This window comes from Quercus suber, unplaced genomic scaffold (assembly GCF_002906115.3).
Source record: "Quercus suber isolate HL8 unplaced genomic scaffold, Cork oak 2.0 scaffold_408, whole genome shotgun sequence".
In the NCBI taxonomy this organism is placed as follows: domain Eukaryota; kingdom Viridiplantae; phylum Streptophyta; class Magnoliopsida; order Fagales; family Fagaceae; genus Quercus; species Quercus suber.
Genome location: NW_027069859.1, coordinates 142,355 through 168,839, shown reverse-complemented (window position 1 = coordinate 168,839; position 26,485 = coordinate 142,355). Strand labels below are relative to the sequence as shown.

At 35.8% G+C, this 26,485-nt stretch overlaps 1 protein-coding gene across 2 annotated transcripts; it reads left to right on the top strand.

Moving 5' to 3' along the window:
• Nucleotides 1–3,260: 3,260 nt before the first annotated feature.
• On the top strand, nucleotides 3,261–15,861 carry LOC112024085 (tropinone reductase homolog At5g06060). Of its 2 annotated transcripts, none has more exons than XM_024056725.2 (5): nucleotides 3,261–3,489; nucleotides 7,381–7,588; nucleotides 8,413–8,632; nucleotides 8,729–8,835; nucleotides 15,409–15,861. In XM_024056725.2, the coding sequence occupies exons 1-5, from the start codon at nucleotides 3,401–3,403 to the stop codon at nucleotides 15,589–15,591; spliced, it is 807 nt and encodes a 268-aa protein (XP_023912493.1). In that variant the 5' UTR covers nucleotides 3,261–3,400; the 3' UTR covers nucleotides 15,592–15,861. The 2 variants fall into 2 exon arrangements, with proteins under 2 accessions (XP_023912493.1, XP_065617436.1); XM_065761364.1 differs by lacking the exon at nucleotides 15,409–15,861 and adding an exon at nucleotides 10,163–10,621.
• The last annotated feature ends 10,624 nt before the right edge of the window (nucleotides 15,862–26,485 follow it).

Genomic DNA, 26,485 nt, shown 5'->3' with positions numbered 1-26,485 from the left:
TATCTCTTTTTTCTTCTTCCAAAAAAACAAAAGATATATTTTTGTAACTAAAAAAGTGTGTAATGTCATTTATAAAACAAGAAACTTCTAATCAAGTTTCCTTTTTACCAAAAATTGCCAAAATCTACCTTCCATGTGAATGAATGACCCTTTATAGCTCCACTTTATATATATACATGTGTGTGTGTGTGTGTGTGTGTGTGTGTGGCAGGTCAAAATTGGATATGCTAAACTCTAACCTCATGCAATTTATTTATAGAGATGGGATGTTAATTAGCCATAGTTACCCTTGTTAGAGTGAGTTAATTAGATGATATTGGAATACGTGCTTGAAATATATGTAAGTCAAAGAAACTTAATAACACAAGTCTTGGATTGACTAAGTTATGCTCCTCGGGTTTAGTTCGAGATGTAGGTTTACAGTTGTTCTTGGGTTACAATGCTATTACTCTCTTTTCTCTTCTCTCAATATTTCATTTAACATTTCGTAAGGATCTCTCTCTCTCTCTCTCTCTTATATATAGTAATCTAGGTTGTATCTTGACCCTCCATTTGGAGGGCTAGGGCTTATTTCCCTTGATACTTGTCCCATCAAGGTCTTACTAGAAGGTTTCTCTAGTAGGTTGTGAGATGTGATGACACTGTTCAGAGGTCATTCCTCCATTAATGTGACCAGCTAAGTGGATACAGAATAATGAATGCAAAGGTGATGGATGTTTTAGCTGTACTCTTCCTTCTCTTGCTTGATGACAAACTTTTCTTCTTTTCCTCGGTACATGCCCAATGGTCTTCAGAACTAGACTTCGGCCCCTCCGAGGACGTATCAGTATCCTCGGGGTCCTCAGGCATTCTAATCTTCTTGGGCTTGTGGTTGTGTTGTCATATTTGCTCTGAGGATTCTTTGTCAATACTTCCTGAGATGTGCTCCTTTAGTGTTGGTCTCTACTCATTTATTCTTGTCCTCGGCTTCTCATCCTCCTACAATATATATATATATATATTCTTCTTTTTTTCAATAGTGCTATTATCACACATTTTTATGTACACTTCATCACAATTGTTTAACAAATTTGGTTGGAGAAAAAATGGCTAATCCATGTGGTATTAATAGAGACAATCAATCACGATTTGCCACATAAGACAATTGTGGAAAAGTGTGTGATGCATCATTATTGTTTTTATTTAATTTTTTGAAAATATTCTTTTTCCTTTTCTCAATTCTCAATTCCCAATTCATGGTACCATTTCTTCTCTTCTCTAACATTACTTCCCTTTCTCTACTTCATCTTCTTTTTCTCTTTCACATTGCACTCTGTGTAACTCTTGCATCTCATCTTCTTTTTATTTTTATTTTTATTTTACTGCCCCTCTCTAATCTTTTCATCTTGCATCTTCTTCTTCTGTACTTTTTTATTTACACTCATCATTTTCCCCCACCATTAGATCTACTGCTTTTCTCTAGTACTCGGCATCAACTTACCTCAGCCCTTCAAACACAAATTTCTAGCCCCACCCCCTACACATTGACAAGCGAAAGGAGCATGCGAAATGATTCATTGGCGAGACTTTTGAGAACATTGGAAAGAGCCAAGGTTTGTACCCTTTTGTGTATGGTTCCTCATTGATTTTTGGCTAAATACCAACTTAATATTCAAAACCTAATTTAAATTGATGCAATATCATGCAAATATTTGTTTCCTTCAATATGAATGGTGAAAATTAATCTCAGTGAAAAATTCATGAGAGGAAATTTGTAAACATAAAACACAGTGTCGGAAGAATTCCAAGTAAATGTGGGTGATCAAAGCATAACACGGTGTACCCTCATGTACTGTTTTTCACACCTAGTTGTATTGTTAAATGAAAGGTTGTAAGTCTTGAGAGAGAAAAAAACAATCCTTCCTAGGAGTATTTATAACTCTCAACGAAAGAGCACAAACCCTTCTATAAATAACAGGATAGAACTTAAAAACATTCAGGTTATTCTAATTACAGAGTAAATAACTTTTCTCTGTATTGATCATCACACTCGCGTCATTAACATCCTTGTCTGGACCACCACTAGCGTGTGGACGACAAAATTGAACACTGTTGCCCGTATCCATTACATATATATGAAATTATGTAGTGGACATAATTTGACCAAAAAAATTGTAGTGGACATTTACTGCGTGAGAGCTATAGGTTCACAATAAATATCGGTTTGGATAATACTGAAAAGCACTGCATCTGCGTTTCACATTTTCTTCTCTTCTTTTCTTTTGTTTTTTAGAAGAGCGTTTTACATTTTCAGGCATGGGATTATGCTTTTTCAGTAGTATACTGTTTATAGGACCCGCAAATTTGTTTGTTTCTCCTGATGGCACAACCGCACAAAAGTTTTGACCATTTTAGGCCTTATCATCTACTGGTGTTCTGCAGATAATGTATCAGTTTGGATAGTGCTTAAAGTAAAGTTGTGTTTTCTGCGTTGCAGTTTCTCTCTCTTTTCTTTTTTTTTTTTTTTTGAGTATTTATAACTCTCAACGAAAGAGCACAAACCCTTCTATAAATAACAGGATAGAACTTAAAAACATTCAGGTTATTCTAATTACAGAGTAAATAACTTTTCTCTGTATTGATCATCACACTCGCGTCATTAACATCCTTGTCTGGACCACCACTAGCGTGTGGACGACAAAATTGAACACTGTTGCCCGTATCCATTACATATATATGAAATTATGTAGTGGACATAATTTGACCAAAAAAATTGTAGTGGACATTTACTGCGTGAGAGCTATAGGTTCACAATAAATATCGGTTTGGATAATACTGAAAAGCACTGCATCTGCGTTTCACATTTTCTTCTCTTCTTTTCTTTTGTTTTTTAGAAGAGCGTTTTACATTTTCAGGCATGGGATTATGCTTTTTCAGTAGTATACTGTTTATAGGACCCGCAAATTTGTTTGTTTCTCCTGATGGCACAACCGCACAAAAGTTTTGACCATTTTAGGCCTTATCATCTACTGGTGTTCTGCAGATAATGTATCAGTTTGGATAGTGCTTAAAGTAAAGTTGTGTTTTCTGCGTTGCAGTTTCTCTCTCTTTTCTTTTTTTTTTTTTTGCCAGCTTTCTTGACTTTTTAGAGACAAAAATTACTGTTTATAAACTGTGTGTTTACTGTTTAAGCACTGTTCATGATTAAAAAATATTAAAAATGAGATTCACGGTACTATATATCTATTTAAAAATTATTTTGCTACAGTATTTTCAACAACAATCAGTTTTCAGCAACAATATATTGTATGCAAACGGACCCAATAAATGCCATTGCATTACCTATTCCATGGTTTCAAAGAAGTGGATATACATACATGTAGGCTTATAGCAAACATTAGTGATAGATTCACGGAGATAAATGGCGCAGGCAGAAATCGGAAACAGAGAAAGCAGATGGTCACTTCAAGGAATGACTGCTCTTGTTACTGGTGGCACCAAAGGAATCGGGTTCTTTCTCTGCCCAATACTCTTTTCTTCTTCTGAATATTTCTATATATAGATAAACTTGTCACTGACTCGTGTGATACATGAAAAATTTATTGAAAATAAAATTTTATAAAGAATATTCTACTAATTTTGTTTATATTGCATCTTATTTATGTTAGTTTAAATGATTAGTTCATACATAAGTAAGCTTGTATAGAGTCAAACTCAATTCCCACCAGCAGCGTCACTTTTTTGGTTTAGGGGTTGAGGGGATCCTTCCTCAAAAGTGTGTCAAATACCACAGAACTCAAACTATTGCTTTATCATCCACTCATTTTAACTCTTTGAGGCCTGCTTTTCCTTTGCCCTTTGAATCTTCAAAACCTTTTTCACAATCTTTTGCTCTTCAACCAAGAAGGCTCAGATTGTCCTACAAAAACAAAGAAATTAACTTAAAACATGTCTATTGAATCTTAAAAAGAATAAAGCCAGCTTGTTATGGCATCATATCTCTCCCTAATAGCACCTCCAGACAGCACACCACCATATGCCCTATTCACAGTCCTACGGTTTCTAGGCAATCTAGACCTTTTGTATTCAGCAGGTCTCAAGTGAGGAATCTGCAGAGAGACCAACATTGAATTAGATTTGACTTAATCACAGGAAAATTTAAATTAAAAAAAAAAAAATTCCTCAAGAGTTACCTCTCATCAAGAATATGAGGATAAATATATCTTTTAAGTAGAGCAGGAAACTAGGTTAATAATGACAATCAGGATACCTCTCTCTCTCACACACACAAAAACGCAAATCAACACAAAAGCGCAATAAATGCTTTTTGAACCCTCCAATAAGGACCCATATGAATCGCCCTGACTGTTTCTCAAAAAAAAAAAAAAAAAAATTATATATATATATATATATATATATGAATCCCCCTGACTCGAAGCCAACTTCATCCATATAGATTGTATGGTCTTAAAAAGAATATGTATCTTGGCAAACACAAGGGAATTTTTGGAATTTACTATTTAAAATTACCTACGCATACACATAATTATGTAATAAAATCAGTAATGGTTCATACATAAGCAACTTTGTTCAGAGTCAAACTCAATTCCCACCAGCAGCATCACTTTTTTGGTTTAGGGGTTGGGGGATCCACTTCAGATATAATTACACTTTCCAATGTCAAAATTGACTTCAAAATATGCAATGCAACTGTTGATCCATACATCCTCGTTCCTCAAAAGTGTGTCAAATGCCACAGACATTACAGTTGAACTATAATTCAGGGCACAACACTACATATTAACCATCATAACACCATGCAGACACTGATTAATCAACAATAAAGTTCAAATAAATGTTAAATGTGAGTCCCAAGACATTTGGTAAAGTGCAATGTAAAAGTACAACATCAATATTACAATCCTCTGCGCTGAGCATATTACCTCACTTAGCAACCACATATATGCACATTTCCAAGATTGAGACATATTATCACCAACATGGACTCCTGTCTTTCTCACATCAATTACTAAACCACTCACCAACACATTACCACAAATTAGGTTCCTATAATCAGCCAAAACAGAAAAGAAACCATAACCATAATAACTACAATGCACTCATATATTATATCATCCACCACAACACAAGTTATAGAGTCACAAATAGCAAAATTACAATCACAAATTGACATAGTATATAACTATAAATTAAAGATACGTTTTCAAATTTAGCAAAAGACCCAATACACCAAAACACAAATATATATATATATATACACACACACATACACACTGCATACCCCTTGGATTCTCTTGCCAGTGACAGAGCACTTGGGTCCACTTGCCCTCTTCTTAGTGGTCTAATACACCAACTTCTCACCTTAAAAATCCACACAAAAAACACAAACATTAACACAAACCCTTATCAAAAAATTTGTAAAGTTGTAATTTACTACTATTTTGTGTTGAGTTTAATTCCATGCCAAATTTGATTGTAATTTCTTCAATCATTTTTCCTTGTATGTATGTGGGTTTTCAATTTTAAAGAATGAGTGTGAGAGAGTGTGAAGACTCAAGCTTAAAAGGATGAACAAGTGGATTTCGCGAGTGTCTCGCGAGAAGCTTACCTGCGAAAGAGCCACGTGTAGAAGCACATGACTGGAAGATGAAGAGTCATGCCAACCTGGAGGTTTTCACGAGTGTCTCGCGGAAAAAGCCATCCCGCAAAGTACTCGCAGAACTTACTATTTGGCAAAATGTTATGTTTGCTTTACCAAGTCTTTACCCACACTATATAGACTCTCATTACCCATAAATTGTAAAGAGTGTTTTTCAGAGAAAAAACCCTAAAATATACACTTGAGAGTTAGAGATTGTTATACCTATAATCATCTACACATTTCCTTGTCATTTTTCTCAACTCCTACCTCTCCATCTCTACATCCTTGAAGGGTTGATAGCCCAAACACTTACCACACCTATTCAGAGTGTAAAGTGAGAATTTGGTGCTGCTGGGAAGCATTGAAATGAGTCATTCATTGGCGGATGCAATCAGGTTGAATTGTGGAATATGGAAAGATAGAGAAGACAAGGTTCTGAGAAGGCCAGTTGGTAGCAGTAGCTTAGAGGGCTCAAGTACATGAGGTAGACTAGGCTTGGAGAGTCTTTTGTTATCCTTGTACTCCAACTTTATTCTCTAGTGGATCGATTTCGACTTGGAAGGACACGGAGAGGTTTTTCATCGAGTTCTTCGGTTTTCTCTTCAATAACACGTCTCGGTATTATCTTATGTTTGTATCTCTCTTCCCTACTCTTAAGCTTTCCTTTTACTGTTGATAATGGATGAATATGGCTTAGGATAGTGATAATGGTTGTTTGCGCTTCTTTACTCTTGTTCCACATTTAGTATAAGTTAAAGTAAAAGCTATTTAGCCGTAATTTTAATTGGGGGTCTAAACAAACTCTTGTGTTTTTACACCAATCCGAGTTTTCAAAATCAAACTAAAACACGAACTTTCAAAACAAAATCAAAAAAGCAATTTTTAAAATTTAAGATTTTTAAGTAAAGTTCAGTGGTTTTTACCTAGGACTTGACGACCTAGTGTTAGTTGGACTTGGTTGTGTAGCTGTGGCACTTACGATAGGTGAGTCGCTGCACCATTTTCAGGGCACTTTCTGCTTAAGGCTCCCTCTGATCTGAAAGGGTCAAAATTTTACGGTTGACCATATTTTCTGATCCATCCAAACACCCTGTCAGGTGTAAAATATTTTCCGTAAAATCAAGGTAGAAATTGAGATTGGCACCCACAAACCATCCCAAAACCCATAGTGGGGAGAAAAAAAAAAATTGATTGATGGTGAGAGTGGCAGACTTGGTTGGCAGTGCAAAGAACTAAGGGTGAGAGGGGGAGAACTTGTCATGAGTAAGAGATGGGTGGAACTAACAAAGGTGGTACCAGAGATGGGTGATGCCGAAGAAGGCTTCAGTTTTATAGTATATATAGATAAATGGTCATATGAAGTGACTTTTTTTTTGTTTAGAAAATTATGCAGTTGCTTTCAGTAAATCATGGATTAACATAGGATTAGTGTATTACATGTATACCTTTGAGTAAAAAAAAAAATTGTAATAAATATAAAGTCAATATACAATACCATTTAATTAAATCTTTACGTTATGAATGTTGGACCTAAAACCGAACCAAGTTAAGCGTTTTAAGTTCTATCTCTCTTATATTTTCTCTATTTCTTGTTAATATTGTCATATTTTTTAAAAATTATACTAATTGTCAACTAGATTTTTTTTTTCTTTCACATGAAATGTTTTTATTTTATATTTTTTTATTTACTTTTGTTTTCTGAAATTCTATTATAACTTAGAGCTACATGTTGTGATTAGGTATGCCGTTGTCGAGGAATTAGCAAGCCTAGGGGCTTCCGTACACACATGTTCTCGAGATGCGGCCCAGCTCAATGTATGCTTACATGAATGGAAGACAAAGGGATTTCGAGTCACTGGTTCAGTCTGCGATGTAGCATCACAAGCCCAACGAGAGGAGCTAATCAGCACAATTTCCTCCCTATTTAATGGCAAACTCAACATCCTTGTAAGTCCTCTATTTCCTCACCATTTTTGCTTCGCATGGTATTTTATACCATACACAAAAGTTGGTATAGTGTAAAGGATCGATCACCCTATTTTCTAACACCTAACCGTCAAAGTTCTACTTCAGGAATCTGTATTCTTTCATTCAGAAAAATGTTATTTTATGTGCTATAACCATTGGCTTCCATTTTATTTAGAAAAGCATGTTCATTTTTTTTGAAATCAATGATAAAAACAACTTAATTTGTATTGGAAGAATATTTTTATAGAAAAGAATCTGTGCACTTATTTCCTTGATAAGAGGCCATATGGTGATTGCCATATCTGGGATTAATTCAATTTTAGTTATAGTGACTCCACTTAACCTAAAAGTTTAAAATTATAAATTTACATTCAATTGTTTATATTAATTCCTCAAAAAAAAAAAAATTCTATGTGAGACTTAGTTTCACACACTTATATATCATTCGGGTAGCATCTAAGCTTTTTAAAAAAAAAATCTTTTCATGGAATGGATTATCTTCATTTTAAATTAAGGAGAGAGGGTTTTTTCTTTTCGAACAACTAAGAGGTTGCAATTTACAATATTCAATATACTGTTTACATTCATTTTTATGGAAAATTCTTAAGTACTTTCGAAACACTGAGAAATTATACTCCCTCTTACCATTCATGGTGAACTCCATCATGAATATGAGATGAGTAAACACCATTTTCCGTACTTTAAGAATACCTAAGAATCACTTCATTTTTACGTATGAGAGCTTTAATTAGTAATTATTATAGCCTTATTGGGCTGTTGTCCTTATTAATATCTGGTTTCAGGTAAACAACGTGGGAACCAACATGCCAAAACAAACCATAGAGTTCACAGCTGAAGATTTCTCATTTCTCATGTGTACCAATCTTGAATCTGCTTATCACATGTGCCAACTTGCTTATCCTCTTCTGAAAGCTTCAGGAGCAGGAAGCATTGTTTTCGTTTCTTCCGTTGCTGGTGTAGTAGGCCTAACTCTTGGAGTATCTATTTATGCTGCAGCTAAAGGTAATTCTCTTTTGATATTTGTCTTTTAATTTTATTGCGAGCTTTAAAATGTTAGTTAAATGGTGCGATTAACTTTTGCCAAATATTTATTTGTAGGAGGGTTGAATCAACTAGCAAAAAATTTGGCATGTGAGTGGGCAAAGGATAACATAAGAAGTAACTCTGTTGCACCATGGGTTATCAAAACCCCCCTGGCTGAAACTGTAAGATTACTTTCCTTGTGTATGATAGCACTTGACCACGAAGTTGGACATATTTATTTTAGTGGCTCAAAATGAGAAACAACCCAATATAATATATCTGTTTTTATTGAAAGAACAGCTAATGAAACCCAAAAATTACAACTCGAAAGCAGGATAATTCCCCCTTTCCCGTAGTTCCTAATTCTACCCAATGTGCCCCTAAGCCCGAATAGCTAAAAGCCGGCTCAGTCAGAGAGTTCAAACAAACACCGAAAACATTAAGCCCCAAATATATATATATATATATATATGTATATATATGTTTGGTAACAAAGTTTAACAAAGAGTATTCTTAATTCTACCCAATGTGCTCCTAAAGCCCGAATAGTTTAAGGGTGTGTTTGTTTGATGATGAAATAGTGTGGATGAAAAACTTTGGAAAGAAAATGAGAAAATAAACATTTTTGAAGTGTATTTGGTTAGATGAGGAGGAAGGAAAATAAATAATAAAACTTAGATGTTTTCTCTTTGAGCCCACCAAAAAGTTTTCTTCCAAAAATGGAGAGAAAACTAAAGAAAGAAAATTAGGCTGCTTAATGAACAAAAATGCCAATGTATACTTGCACATGGCTTTGTCTGTACATTGCTCTTCTTCACCCTGTATTTATTTATTTATTTCCTGGACGTTTCTCTTCCTTCCTCATTTTTTTTTTTTTTTTTTGCCTCTAGACGTTGCCTTTTTTTTCCCCCTCCTGACGTTGCCTCATTTCTTTCCTTTTTTTTTCTTTTTTTTTTTCTTCCTTTGCCTCTTTTTCTTTTGCTTTCTTTTGTGTTTTTTTTGGGTTGTTTTTCACTTTTTTAGTTTTAATTGAGCATCATTTTTAACAAGGGTACATGAGTAAATTTATACAAACTAACTCTTTACATCCCTTCACTTTTTCACTTCCAACCAAACAAAAAGAAGAGAAATTAATTTTTTTTTTATTCTTCCACTTTTCTACTCTCCTACCATTTTCTATCCTCTCACTTTTCCACCCTTCCAACCAAATGAACCCTAAGAGCACTTGCAGGAGTGAAGTTAAATAGCTATATTGCTATTTTAGCTCCACCAAAACACAAAAAAACACCACTACAACAGTGGAGCAATAGCTAAAATTTTTAACTGAATTGCTATAGTGCACATTTATCTATAGATGTGCACTATAGCTTGGAGCAAAAAAAAAAAATTTATTCAGCCTAGTACAACTTGCTTTTTTTTTTCTTTTTTTTTCTTTTTTTTCATTTTATCAAATCCAATCTCAAAGCACTCATTCACTCTCTCTCATTCACTGTCATCTCTCATCTCAAGCCTCTCAAGCTCACTCTCTCAACGTCGCCGGCCCGACCATCGTCAAGTTCACTCCGGTAAAACTTGCTTCATTTTTTTTTTCAAATACGGTTTCAGTATCAGTGGGAAGCTCGTGGCAACAAACTGGGCAGTGAGACTCTACTTGGCTCTTGTTGATTTCGAGCGTCGGCATCGACTCGATTGCCGACTTCAAAGCCGGCAGATTTTGTCACTGTGTTTGACAAAACAGCATTGCCGTGACTAGGTTTTATGTTGATGGGTTCTATTTTTATTTTGATGAATGGGTTTTGATTTTGTTGAAGGTTGATGAATGGGGTTTGTTGATGGTTGATGAATGGTGGCTGGGTTTCTCTAGTTGATGAATGGTGGTGGTGGTGGTGGCAGTTGTGGTTGTGGCTGATGGTAGAGGTGGTTGTGGTTGATGCTGTGGATATTTTTTAGATTGTGGGATATATTATTTTACTGTAGTGGTTATATTATTTTATTGTGATTTTTATATTATTTTATTGTGTAGAAAATTAAAATAGATCCACTGCTGCAGCATGTGTGTAGGTAAAATAGATAAAGTAATTTTTGATGGAGCTAAAAAGCTAAATTTTTAGCTCCACTGCTATGAATGCTCTAAGGTCGGCTTGGTCAGAGAGTTCAAACAAACACTGAAAACAATAAGCCCCAAAAACAATATATATGTTTGAAAGCAAAGTTTAACAAAGAGTGTTTGAATCACAGTTCCCAATTTAGAGTGTTTAAATACCATATTTTAAAAACACCTCAAGAGGAGTTTTCAGTTTTCAAGTAACAATTTTGAGTAATATTGTTATAATTATTTTGAAAACTATGGAACCTATATGATGTTGAGAACACATAAGACACACATTTTTAATATATATATATATATATATATAATACATAGTCATACCAAACACTCAATTTTGTATTTTAACTTTTGAAAATATTTAAAAAAAAAAACATAATACCAAACACATTTTGCATTATGTGTACTTTAAACACTTATTTTTACAACATTTTTTAAACCATAGTAATTACCACAATTTGAAAACCAATACATAAACTCTCTTATCAAGTAGGGACTAATGACTCTCTCTCCTTTTCTTATGCTTTCTACCTCCTCCCCTGGGATGAGAAGTAGAGGTATTTATAGGCGTAATTGTCTCACTCCCATGAGAACAGAGGATAGTGGTAGTGACTTAGTAAGCTCTTGACAAATCATACATGTCGTCATTAGGCCAACAAAAAGCATATAGGCTAAAATCTATCCCCATTTCTATTCAAACAAGTCACTCAACATTCAATGTTGAGTTGTTGTTAGTAAGTGTTAGCATTACTGTGGAGGTGATAGATCCCTTCCCTCGATACTAAGTACCACTATTGAATTAAAAATTGACCTCGGTTTATTAATTCAATTACCCAAGTTGATTAATTTGGTTAAACTACATGCAAATCGTGGAGACACAAACAAATCACCAAATAAACTAAAGTGTGCTGGAAATTAAATTTGACATAGTGATTTTTTGAAAAATAGGGAAAACCTTTCACAAGGAAAAAACTCAACCGGGTGATTTTTAGGTCACCACTCTCAAGAATTAGTAATCAAGAATCAAGCGGTTACAAGTATAAGGAATCTTACCACTACCTTAGACTATCCTAAAGTACCAACATACAGTTAAACCTTCCTTCTAATCCCCAATTGGACTTGTTCTTATAGAGACTTCTTCCTTTGCACGAATCCTAGTACATGAATAACTTTCCAACAACCGATGTTTGTTGTTAAATACAAAGTTCTTCACTTCAATACACATCAAAGATCTAGAAGCACTTGGTTAACCCTAAGTCACATAAGAACACAATAGCTTCTCTAATTGAGTCTCTGTGTCTTGTGATGACTTTAAAATAAAGCTTTTATATCTCCTACGAGTTTAGTGAACGGAACCCTAGTAATCCAAGTTATCATGGGCGCCGAAAAATAGATCTGAGTCTGGATCTGCGAAGCTCAATAGATTGAGAGGAGTCGAGACTAGTATCAAGGTACTTCATTTACTCTCAATAGATGCTAGTAACGAGACTAGTGTCAAGGTTCACTTTTTCAGCTTTTTTTCACTTGTTTCTTGATGCGGTCTTTAATAATACCACTTGTCTTGTTTACAGAACATACTTCATGATATTCTAGGAACCACTTAGAACTACCCAATTATAAGTAAAATGTATTTTGTCAAAGAATATGTCAACACATGAAAACTATGACCCTAACAACTCGGATTGAGGGACCGATTGTCTAAATTCTCTCAAGGACGACTTTTGACTCAATCTTTAAAATGGCTCAGTCCAAACAAATATCCGAGGGGTTCCAAGGAGGGAACTTAAGCTGGGAAACATGTTGGGCCTAATAAGTAAGATAGTCCATCAAGGTCTATTAATGGTGGACCTGTTAGGGAAAATGGGTCCATCCCCCCACATTATAATTGTTAAATATGCTAAGTGATGAGATTTATTGTTACATAAGTTTTGTTAGCCTAAATTTAACACTCAAGAAGAAAGTATATATTTTCAAATACTTTGTAATAAATCTTGTTGGGTTACACGTGTGAGTAAAGTCTCACATTGAAATAAAATAAAATAAAATAAAAGAATGTGTAGTTAATATAACATAATTGAGCACATACACATTGGGGCCTAGGCCTTTTGGGTTAAAGTGTCTCCATATGCTATATCAACTACTCAAGGAGTCTCCCCAAAATGTTTATCTCTGCCAACAAGTGGTATTAGAGCCCACGATGGTGTGGGGAAAATTTTGCAAGGTTATCAAGGTTCCTTTCATAGTTAGAGCAAAAACATGGTATGTGTACTTGATGCCCCTTTTGCAAATGGAGCAGGGTGGGTCCCTTTTGCAATTGGAGCAAGGATGTTATATTGCAACAAGCAAGCCCATAAAGGCCACACAAACGATCTTGGAAAAGACCCAAGAAATGGGTATTATTGCCAATAGTGCTAGACAATGATGAAGTGTGAGATTCCTATGAAAGATAAAAGACGTGCAGGGTTGACACATAGAGGCCCATGGATGATGCACTAGTAAAGGGAAAAAAACTCATGGGAGAGCAAGTAGGACTTGTTTATGGCCCATGGAGAGGTCTTGAAGCCTACAAAGAGGTAGACTCACACGTAAGGGGAAGATTGTTGGGTTACATGTGTAAGTGAAGTTTCACATTGAATAATGATGAGAAGAATGAATAGTTAATATAACATAATTGAGCACATACTCATTGGAGATTAGATCTTTTGGATTAAAGTGTCTCTATATGTTATATGAATTACTCAAGGAGTCTCCCAATGTGCTTATCTCCCCAACAAATCTCACCACATTGAAGTAGAAAATACAAATGAGTTCTTAATAACAATTTATCCTTATTTGTAACTTTGCTAATTTGTATCCAAATTGGTGAATGTCTCATGCAACATATCTATGTACATATGTAGTATGTATGATACTTAAATTACTTTCACAAAGAGAAAGGTTTTTAAAAATAATAATAATAATAATTTGAATCGTAAATGTCTTTGTTGAAAACTTCTAGAAATGGCCATGGAGGGATAAGGCTCTTGAATCAAAAGAAAGAAACTTTTTTGTTATTATGTAGAACTTGTTAAGAATATATGTCATATAGAATTGGCTAATTCTTGACAAAACACACTTTACTTGTAATTGGATAGATCTAGGATATGTTTAATACTTTAAGGAATAAGAGTTCAAGTCTAGTATTGAAGTCACGCAAATCTGTCCAAGAATCAAGTGAAAAAGTGCTGTTTATTAAAGTTCGATAGATAGCTCGACAAATGTATCTATCGAGATTTAATATATAATTCTTAACAGCTCTCGATAGAAGCTGTATCTATCGAGAATTACAAAATTCAAATTTTCAGATTTGTTTTTCACTCACATCCAAGCTATTTGTGTTGGGTTTATTTTCTCACAACCCTAGACATATATAAGGATTATTTTAAGGGCCGTCTAAGGTGATGCAACTTGATACAAAGTGATCATTCACGCAAATTGTGACCGGAGACAATTTGCCCTAGTTCATCTTTCTCTTGTAGAAGCTGCTACATTTGTACGCCAAGGGTTTTGTAACCAATGTGATTCTTGATCTTCACCATTTGGATGAACTGAAGAACTTTGCAGCTAACATCTTTCTCAAGTTGGTGTGTTAATCATGTACTTGTATCCGTGCATCGATTGGTTAGTCACATACTTGGAGCCGTGCAATGAAAAGAAAGATTGTCACTACATTACAAGTTCAACTGTGTATTGGGGTAAGGGTTCAACTGTAGGTTGGTATTAGGTATTGAGATTCCTTTTACTTGTAACTGCTTGTTTTGATAATAGTGGATTCTAGGAAGAGGTAACCTTAAATTCACTCAGTGGGGTTTTGCCTCGGTGGTTTTCCCTATTTGTAAACAAATCACCTGTGTCAAATTTATTTTTCACTACATTTAACTTAGTTGGTGATTTGTTTGTGCTACCACACTTATTGCATGTAATTGAATCTAATTAATTCACTTGGCTAAATTAATTGATTAATCTACCTAAGGGGTCAATACATTCTTGGCCTATCAATTATTATAATAATAATAATTATTATTATTATACATACATGTGTGTGTAAATGTCTCTAAACATGCTTTTAAGATGGTAAAATAAGATATTTTGTAAAAAACAGATGTAAATGCTCTAAACATGCAAACAGGTTAGTATTTTAATCACTACACTCGCATATGTTAATAGGATAGCCATATTTAATTTCTGTCAGAATTAGTATGCCTCTTCCATTAATTAACAACACATATACAGGAGATTACAAACTAATGGGCACTAATACATGACATCCTTAGAATACAAATATTTGTAACAAATACTAATTGAAGTTTATTCATGTATTAAGAACTTTGAACAATTTAGCAGATTTAACCCTAATTAGTACGGGACTCTACTATCTTGCATATAGTGGTCATTTTTCTAAGTTAGGCATGCCAACCAAAAACTGAAAAAGTATAGGAAAGAAACAAATAATAATAATAATAATAATAATTCAAGACTAACCTGACAAAAACATTTTAATGGATAAAAGATTAAAATTCAACCGTTTAATATTTTGAGAAAATTAGTAATTTTTCATGGAGTATTGGGAGATTATTAATAATTTTTTATTTGTATATTATCTTCCTTGCAGTTTCTGAGCAATGAAAATTTTTTGGAGGCTGTTAACTGTCAAACCCCTCTTGGACGTGCTGGAGAGCCAAAGGAGGTTTCTTCCTTGGTGGCATTCCTATGCCTACCTGCAGCTTCATACATAACCGGTCAGACCATTTGTGTTGATGGAGGGATTACTGTGAATGGCTTCTGCTTTCCCTGAGCATACTTTGAAACAGCAAAAACAATGATGGACACACCCCCACTGCAATATGTAAAAATAAATGAATGTAATAATTCATTGTAGAAAGATTTATTTGACCAGAAATTAAAACCGAAAAACTCAAAAGTTATCATATCTAAAAAATAAATGAATGTCATAAGTGGGATTTTTGAAAAGTGGACTTGGCTTGGGCCGCATGTCATCATTGTGACAGGTCCAAAGTATTACTGTTTACTCAAAAAAAAAAAAATATTAGACCAAAGTTTTTCCCTCGAAACATATATATAAAATTAGAGCAATGCGTGTAGTTGTCTCATTCCAAAAATAAATGAATAAAAGGTATTTGTTACTGTAAATGTGGGTTTTAATTCTTAAGCCCAAAAGATGAATGGGTTAAGGCTCAAAGAGCCCAATACAATGAATTTGTAGAAAGTGGGCTTAAAAGCTAGGATTCAATGAATCCAAGAACACATGCCATGGGTCAAAGACAGTAAGAAAGTAAAGAAGAACAATTTTATGTAAAGAAAACCTGCGACACCTGAGGAGAGTGGTCCTACAAGTATATTTTCTTTTGGACTTGGATATTTTTACAGCTCTTGTTCTTACAGTCCTCTTTTTCTCCCCCTCATCCCTAGAGGGTCTCCTACATTATATAGCTCCCTCTAGATGATCTTGATCCTCCATTTGTTAATCATTCAGGCTGCTACTTGAGTGCTTATCCCATTAAACACCTTCCCAAACTCTTTGTGAGTTGTGATAGCCAAGGCAGCACTATTCAAGGGTTTTCTCCACATAAATGCAGCCAGGAGGTTTGGTGGGATGCATTAAATGTGTAGGCGGCCACTCGTCCCTTAGTCATGTCAGTGCTAATCCCTTCTCCGAAGTTCTTTCGCTACAGTACAACTTCCCCTAGTGACGCACTATTGATGTGGCTTTATTGTCCGAAGGTGTGGCCTCCTCGGCACAATAATGGCCCTTCCTAGCCATGGGTATGACACGTGGCACAGTTACCTTACGGGAATTCCTGTACCCCATAATAGCCCCTCAAAACTTCAGTTTTCTTCTTCCTATCTAAGGAGAAAAATGGGGTTTTGACTTTGGATAATTAATTTTGCACATTTCCTTGACTTCCACACGTGAGAATGTCGCTTCGCGTGTCCTATAACTGTTCTTGACACTTCAGAGCTTATGATGTCTCATTAAATGCTCCAGGTGGTGCTATGTTCCCCATATCCTACAGTAAGATGGAGATCCAACAGCTGGCATTTTCCCTCGAATTTTGGGCGGGATAACTCCCACCCAATTCCACGTCCTATATAAGGCGCCCGAAGGGTTTGTTTTTCCTATTTTACAAATCTTCGAACTCCCAAGACTTCCCAAACTCTCAAGCTTTTCAAGACTTCCCAATTCTTCAGACCATCAAGAAGCTCCTGAAGTGACGTTGCCCTTATTTTCGTAAGTTCCTCAGTTCTTAGGGTATTTTCTCCTCAACACATCTTCTTGACCTTTTACTCTTTGCTTCTTGTTCACAAATATATTCCCCACCTCTTCTTAGTTTGTTCTAATGGGTAGATTCGCCCACCTTGTAGATTCTCCTATCGGTATGAAGGGCTTTAGGGCTAAGTATCACATTTCCCAGGGGGTTTCCTTGTGGTATTGTGCCTCGGGCTAGTGGCTTACCCACAGGGGAGAAAGGGAGGTCGTAATTCCTATGATTGCTTTCATAGAAGGGGAAATGACGCTTCTCATGGGTAGAGTGACTAAGGACTACCTGATCGCCCATAAGATATGTCCCTACCAATGTGCACCTAATCTGTTCAAGGTCGTAGGTAGCGTGGATGCTTTTAATGAGAAAATGGGATTAAACCTCACCTAGCACGACGTTGTGTGGATATATGAGTGCCGCCTGCTCCCAGACTTAGGGTATTACCTTAAGTCTAAATCATCCATTGTCAAGCTCGTCTCATGCCTCCCCAAGTCCAACAAGGGCATAAAGGACGACTTCCTAATAGTCTCGGGTGATTGGCACGACAGTCTTCACTGCCCAGTCCAAGAGGGAAAGCCAAGTGGGGTACCCTAGGTTTAGGTCTCTCTTTTCTTTTTACACAGGCATTAGCTTTATAGTTTTACTGCTTCCTCTTTTCCTTTGCCATTTTGTTCATTTTTGATGGATGGTTGCATTATTCTAACCATGGTTTTGCCTCTTGGATGTTTTGCAAATAGGAGACATGTAGCCGCTAACCTCAACCTCGTCAATGTTGAAGTCCTTAACAAAGTACTAAGGTCTGAGGTATTTGTGAGCGAGGACAGACAACTGAGAGCAGTCCACCTCATCCTCAACTTTAAGCCTTTGTCGGACAACTTCCAGGACGTGGGCCACGTAATCAGGGCTGGTGATCCTCAGCTGCATAGGATAGACATCTCAGTGCCAAGATTTTTAGCCCGAGAAGACATTGTCCAAGTGGAACTGCCTACCCAACATGCTCCTCGTGAGGTCGCAGTTCTGAGAAAGGAAACAGCATCCTCTCGTCTATCACTTGAGGAGGAGATAGACTAGTTCCACTTCGAGGAACATAGGGAGGAGCTAGGAGGACTTGTATTCCAAGTCTCGGATTTGGAAGATGAGCTAGATAGATCTTTCGTTGTCCATTCCCCCAAACTCATCGTAGCACGTGCAAACAGCAGCTCCATAGAGGAGGACGAGATGCCCCTGGACAGTAAAAAGAAAGGATTGTGCAACCTCCTCAAGGTTAGGGGATTAAGCACCAAGGATGCCTTAAGGTCTTAGCCTCTTCCTCCTCCTCCTCTAATCAACGTTTTTGCCCTTACCAGCCTGAAGAAGAGAAAGAAAGAGAATGAGGGAATTGGGGAGGGGGAGTTTGTCCTTCAGAAGGATGGAGTTCCCTCCCCGCCCCTCAAGTAGCAAAAGGTGACCAAGGGTAGGGGGAGGGCCTCCTTAGTTGAAAGCAGGGAGGATCAGACTGTGGCTGAGGTGCACCTTTAGAACCCTACCTAGGACCCTCAGGTGGAAATGGATGAGTCTGCCATACCATGGAACTCCAGCATTACAAAGTTCTAAAAAGGGCACCTAATTGAATCCCAAGAGCAACCCTTCCTGTTGCCAAAGGATATGGATGTGCTGAAGCACACACGGCAGCCAGACCTCTTCTTGTGCCTGAAGAGGGACCTTGCTTTGGTAAGTTCATGGACATGCCTTACTAGGGGCGTTCTCTTTTATTTTTTAATGTTTTTTAATAATAATAACGTGCTTTTCTGTTGTTTCTGTGCAGGCCATCCAGGAGGTTTTTGTGGCCGAGGAGTAGGTCAAGGATGCAAAGAATGGGGCTAGAGTTGAGGCCAACCTCCATGCCAAGACCAGCAAGGCCTTAGGCGCAGCTAAGTAGAAGAATCAAGAGCTCTCCACTAAGCTGACTGTCAAGGAGAAGGGGCGGAAAAGTGTTGAGGCCGGCCTGAAGAATGCCCAGGACTAGGCTGAGGACTAACGCAAAGATAGAGCTAGCCATAACAAAGCAATAGTTCCTGGAGTTGAAGGCAGAGTTGGAGAAAGCCAAGGCTGCTACTCGAACAGTCAAAGAAGCCACAGAGGCCTCGAAGCAAGCATCCTATGACCTTGGGGTGCAAGAAACTAAGGTCTTTTTGGTGGAGGAGCTGGCCGAGGTCTGCAGGGATTACTGTAAGGAAGTGTGGATGGCAGGAGTCCCTTCTGCCTTAGAGTGGAGATAGGTTGGGAATGTCTACTACCCTCTGAACTCATGAAGTCCCATCTGAACTCCCACCTCCCGTTGCCCTTGCATCAGCCTCTTCTGAGCAGCCCCTTACTACCCAAGCCTCTCTTCCCCCTCCCGAGGTCTCCAAAGGGCTTGGCCAAGCTGGTGGCCAAGGTCAGAGGGTCAAGGTGGCCAACGATAAGGGTAAGGGCAAGGAGGTCAAGCCCTCGTCAAAAACCAAGGCGAGGGAGGTTGAGACCAAGGATGCTGTCCCTAAGGTCAAGGATGCTGCTTCCAGGGTGAAGAAGGCTGAGACCAAACCTAAGGAGGCTGACCCTAAGGCCACTAACCAACCTACCTCTAAGCTGAGTAGCAAGGAAGACCCTCCTCCCAAGGCCAAGGCTTAGCCTTGGATCTCTTGCATTTTTTGTTTGTTATTTCTTCCCATTTTTTCTTCTTTTTCTTTACACATGTAATTTTCCTTGGTTATGGCGGTTTGGACCTTGTTCATAATGTACTTTTCTTTTACTCAATGAAAAGACTTCAATATTTACTTTATGAACCTTTCCTTTTCCTTGCAATATGTAAATTGATAGTGCCTTACTTTAACAAAAGTTAATGGTAATGATTTTTTGTTAACCAAAATAGATCAAACCCATGTAAACAATGAGACAAAATGACTATGTTAGCACTGAAAACTGTGTAACTAACAAGGATGTCTAAGCCCTCGGAGATAAACAAAACACTTAGTAGGGAAAGGGATTAAAAAGTGTTAATTTATCATAGGTGTGTGATCTAAGGAACCAGGCACAGCCCCAGTTTTGTTCAACACTTAAACAAATAACTCAGAATATTAATTTACCCAAGGCATGTGGTTTGAGGAGCCAAACATAATCAAGTTTCTATTTAATATTCAAATAAATGATGGAGAGTGTTAATTTACCCAAGGTGTGTGGTATGAGGAACCAAGCATGTGTTGACACCCCATTTTGCAACCCATATTTAACCTCACATAGAGGGTAAAAGGGTAATTTTGCATTGGAAATATGCATCTTGATTCTGGCCATTAGATCCTTAATCTCATTTCACTAAAATGATCTTAATATTGTAACGATCAAATTGACTGGTCATAAGCCTTAATCAGACTACCAGATTGAAAGTCATCATCAAATCAAGTTTTAATGGCTGAGATGCACTATCACAAATTTAGTTCTACTATATGTGATTATGAACTATTGATTTCAATTGGTTATAAGGGTAATAAATTTGAGATCAATGATGTGTCATAATTTGATTGGCTAGGACTACATTTTATGGTGAGGTTGCATACATCTAATTAATTAGATAGTTAAACATTAATTATTCAATGAGTAATTTGTGCAATTATCTTTTAATTAGAGTAAATTTGGAACCAATTAAATCTGAAATGGGAGTGATTGGAGCAATTTAATGTTAATTGGGAGCTAATTTGGGACTTATTGATGTTAATTGTGCTAAAACTATTTTTTAACAAATGACCTCTTCTCACCATTTCATTGATATCTCTTAGAATATTTTGAATCTGTGAATGAGATTAATTTTCCCAGAAACTAGATATCTGGGGCTTCAATTTGAGTACAAGAACGAGACAATTCCGATTAGAATTGAGTCAAATATGATTTTTCGAAGTTGGCTTTACAAGTTGTTACAGCAGCTACGGGAAAACCGAATTTTGGCTTGCTCCCCACTCCCACCAATCTTTCCATTTAATGCACCAGATTTTTTCTAAGGCTAAAATGAGGTCTAGGTTCATGATTTTTTGTCAACCCTCATTAAATGGCCTTCCATTCATATTTCCTCTACCACTACTATATAAATCCTCCCTCTCCTTCATTCCAAGACACAAAAACCCCATCTCTTCTCCTCTGTTGAGTGCTAGTGAAGTTAAGTAGTCTTGTCATATCTTGGTCTTCCTGAGACTCAAGATATTGAGTGAAACTCATTCTTCCTCTCCTACCTCTTCTTTTCCTCCACCTTTAGGACCTCTACCAAGAGTCTCCTCCTCCACCATATGGATATTGCATGAAGGTATAATCTATTTCCCTAACTTGTTTTTTATGTTGTCATGATGAGAATTTAAGATTAAAGCATGATAGTAATTATTTAAATTCTCTTGAATATGTTTGAATATTCTTAAATGTTCTTATGTGTTCTTTACATATTCTTAGTTGTTCATCACATGTTCATGCATAACACTAATTTTGATCTTAAATCCACATAAAAAAAACATGAAAAAGATGTTTGTTTAATAATTCTTTCAAATCTTTGAATCTAGAGTATAACCATCCACACACATTCACTAGAATTTATTTTTCAATCCAAATGCAATACTTAATAAATTAAATTAGGGTTTATCACATGCACATACATTAAATTCAACATGCAAATTAGTTGACATATTGGATGATATGATATGAATGTTGGCCACTATAGTCTAGAAGACCGATTTTACCGGGCAAGATGGGTGCCTAATACCTTCCCACCTTGTAAGATAGCCTCCGAACTTAGATCAAGGGTTAGTAGATCAAATGTTTAACCATATAATTTTCGATTTTTATATTGTAGCTAAGAAACAAAGTCATGTACTTAGATTGTATCTAGGACCAAAACCATGTAATTTTCTTATGATCAATGTAAATTCAATTGAAAATTAATAAAATAAGGAATTTTTCAATTTTGGTTTTCTTGTTTATCCCAATAATTAAATAAGTGGCGACTCCATTATAAAACCTTTAATCTAAAGGGATAAATATAACTAATCGAACCTCTATTTTGAGAGGCAATAACATAACTCCACCCATTCACATGGGCTTGGCCCAACATCCTAAAAATGGGCCGGGGGTGAGGTCTCTCACTGTGGCGACTCCATTGGGGATATTGAGGGCTAAGCTTCAATTAGATTATGGTGGCCGACCATGTCATTGTTTGTTTATTGCTTTTTTATATATAACATGTCTAATATGTCATTATTTTGCATGTCATGCATCATTTGCTTGAATGAAATTTATTTTATTTGTGTGCTAGCCCGGAAGCTCGGTAGTAGTAGCTGTGGATTATGGTCTTCCTGAGACTCACATACCTAGCGGTGAACCTACCACCCATCGCGACAAGGATCATCATGGTTATGCCATGGTGGTTCATAAGGACAAACTGTACCATTCGGATCAACGTGGCGCTCCTGGTGTCACAAGTTGGGAGGTTTGATGTCCTAACTTGTGGGGACCTTTAACCTACGTTCTACCCATGTTATAATGACCCCTAGAACCTACCTTTAGGTTGGTCCATGTAAATTGCATTTCATTATGCATTTGTTTGGTCATTGTTTGAACCATGATGACTCAAGTCCAACGCTTGAGCCATCATGATTATTTGAACCTTGTATGATGTGAATGAACTCAAGCCCAAAAGCCTATGATTGAACTTTACTTGGTATGGAAGCCCAAAATTGTTTCTTGAATGAGTCTAAGCCCAACACTTGAGCCCAATAAAGGTATATAGACATGAGCAACATCAAAGGCCAAAAACTCACAAGATGCATGTCTTTCAAGTGCAAGCCCAAGCCATTCAAGCAAATATCAAAAGATCATAATCAAGGTTCAAGCCTTCCAAGTGCAAGCCCAAGCCATTCAAGCAAATATCAAAAGATCATAATCAAGGTTCAAGCCTTCCAAGTGCAAGCCCAAGCCATTTCAACATAATCAAGGTTTAAGCACACCAAACCTCAAGCATCCTAAATGGACCAAGAAGAAGCAAGTGGCCCAACTTTACCTCACTCCACATTTGGTTTGCAACATCATGGTTAAGCTTAAAGTTTGTTTGTTTATTCAATGTTTCTATGTTTCTTTGAATTCAAAAATTTCATATAGCATTTAATGAGCTTTGTTCATATATATATATATATATATTAAGAAAAAAACAAAAAAAAAAATTTCAAAAAAAATTTCAAGATTTCCAAATCTTTCCCAAAAACAAAAAGAGAATATTTTTTTGGACTAGGGGCATTAAGCCATTAAGTCATTAAAAAAAAAAAAAATTTGAACTAGGGGCATTGGACTTCCTAGTGATTTTTTTCAAAAAGACCCATTTTTTTTCTTTCAAAGATTTCAAGATTCTTTAAAGTCGTCTTTTCAAAATGGTACATGAGGATCCCTTGGACAAAACTTTTTTTAAATTAAGATGTTTAAATGCTTGAACAATCAACTTGTACTAAGAAATGATTGATTTCATTTGATCCGTGTAAACACTTTTGCTGAATTACTTTGAATAAAAGAAGAAATGGTCTTACAAGGCAATCAAAGAAAATCTATCCATCAAAAAATTCAAAAGGCTCATGGATTCATTCCAAATTTCTGAAAACTTTTGTGTCTCCAATAGAGCATTCATACTTTTTCTTTTAAGAGGAATTTATTAAAAGAGCTCAAGTCACTGTGCCTACAAGCAAGCATTGCTAGGGATAGGAGGCCGTCTTTGGTAAAACAAGATTATACCTTAATACCTATAATGATCATTATCCATTACTAGCCCATTTGAGCCTTTAAACACTTAGCCTTTTTTTTCGCATAAACCCACTAAAATCTAAACCTAGGGTGGGAAAATTCAAAGTATGCATGCTTAAATCTCATGTTGAGGAGGAGTCAACCTTGAACTTTGAAGCTAAATGATAAAGCTCTCCTAGAAGACATGAAAGACAAGTAGAGAATTCATTAAACTAAATATAAGAAATCATAAAAATAAAAAAAAATAAAAAATAAAAAAAAGAGCTTTCACTCAATCAAGGAAAGAGAAATGAAATTTCATCAATGTGAGAGAAAAAAAAAAGTCTGCATCAAGTTTGAAGAGCCTAAAATTCATCATGCCAAGAGGAATACAAGATTCATCTAAAAGAGATTTCATCAAAAAAGGAAAGATTCATCAAGCACAGAAATGTGCAAGTGCATCGAGGCAAGAAAGGAGTCTAGAAAGTGCATCAAAATGACCAAAAATCATTAATCTGAGAAAAACAAGGAGGGCAAAATTCCCCCAAAAGTTGATTCAATCAAGTGATGAAAGACAAAAAAAAAAAAAAAAAAAAGAAAAGAAAAGAAGAAAAAGAAGAAGCCCGCTAGGCTGAAAACCCAAAAGGGCGGTCTAGGCAAAAGTTAGAGCCAAAGAAAAGAAGAAGAAGAAAAGAAAAAATTGGAAAACCCTACCTAGTTGGAAACTTGAGGATGCAACTTAAAAAGAAAAGAATTTTACAAGATGAAAGTCTAGAGGTATGATTCAAGGGGAATGAGTATAAAAACAAATGTTGATACAAATGATTAATGAAGACTAGTGAGAAGATGGTAAAGAAGAAATGGAAAAACTCCTCCAATACTTGATTTTTGAGTAATGCATACTTAGGAGAACATCTTAGGAAATTTTGAGCCTTTTTATATCATTCATTTCATAATCTAAACCTGGCCTACATTACAACCCATGAATAAGACCTCCTTGAAGTTTTGCTAATTGTAGGCGCATCTTAAACTCTAATAATATTTTTCTCTTGAATTAAAAAGGAAAAATGCTTAAAATTTTCAAACTCCACAAGATGATATGTACGAGGACAAAATTTCTCAAATTCTCAAACCCTCAAAATGACTCAAAAAAAAAATATTCCAAACCTGGAGCACTCTCTTTATTTGCACCCAACAATGTGATTCATTTCATTTCTTGATTGCCTTTGGAGACTTAATCTGACGATGTTCAAAAGGATGTAGCAAATTTGATTACATGAGTTTAATGATCTAGAACCTTCCTAATCAAAGAGATTTGTTTGATTCTTAAACATTTTGATTTGCTAAAATGGTTGTTCAAAGGATCACCTCTTGTTCAAAAAAAAAAAATCATTCTTTTTCAAAATCCAGTTCTTTTGACCTACGTCTTAACCTAATCCTCTATGAGAAAGGTACATAGGCAATCTTGCAGAGGCCCGGTCCCATTCACCCAAACAACCTTGGAGAACAAAGTCAAAATAATGTGACAAAATTGTTTGGGTGCATGTTAGGTTAAGCCCATTTGTTTGCATTAAGAATGTTTAAACTTGGAGCATTGTCTTATTTATATTGTGTGCAAGTTTTCACGATTATTGGTTTCTAACAAGCTAGAGAAAGAAAGTCTTTTTGCAGGAACTAAGGATGGCAGACCATGATCTTCTTTCATGTACCCTAATCGTCACAACATCAAATAAATTTAGTTTCAATCTAAGCATGGAATATGCCCCAAACTAGGGGCATTGGGTAAGTACTTCCAATTCATATCAATGAACAAATCCATTTCTAATTGAAATTATCTTTTTGCAGGAATTAAGCAAGGACTTATCCAGCAATCCACATTAACTTCCAGCCAAAGTTATTTTCATTCAAATGATAGGTTTTTCCAAAAGAAACAAAAAATCATCATGAATTTATCTTCATAACTTTTACTCCATTTTCATCTTCATCTTCTTGATTTTTTGATAATGAACAAATCTTCATATTTCTCAAAAAATAAAAATAAAAATAAATTCAAAAACCCTAGGGACTAGGGGCATTGGGCTCATACTTCTTAGGTTGTTTAAAAAAAAAAATTGAAGATTTCCAAATTTTTTTTTCAAAAAAAAAAAAAAAATCATCAATCAAAATTTTCAATTCCTTCAAAAAAAATAAATTTAAAAAAAAAAAGAAGAAGAAGAAGAAAAAAAAGAATGAAAATAAAAAATTTCATCAATAATTTTTTTTTTTTCAATTCTTTCAAAAGATTAAAGATTTCCAAAAACAAAAAAAAAAAAAATTCTTCATTAAATTCTTCTTCAAGAACAGAAAGCTATGATCCTCTTCTATATTCTCCAGTGGTGCAACATCAAGTCAATTGTCTACCCTCCGCATTCATTAAAGCATGGAATATGTCCTAAACTAGGGGCATTCACCAGGTATGCCAAAAAAAATTTCAATGAATAACTTTGTTACTAATTGAAAATATTTATTTTGCAGGCATTAGAGTAAAAGGCTCTCACACATCGGCATAAGCCAAAAGATCCAAAAATCCTAAGTCTCTGAAAAAATGAGCCAGGATCCAGAACCTTTGGTCCTCTAAAATATGAACCAAATCCCCAAAAAACCCTTGGTCCT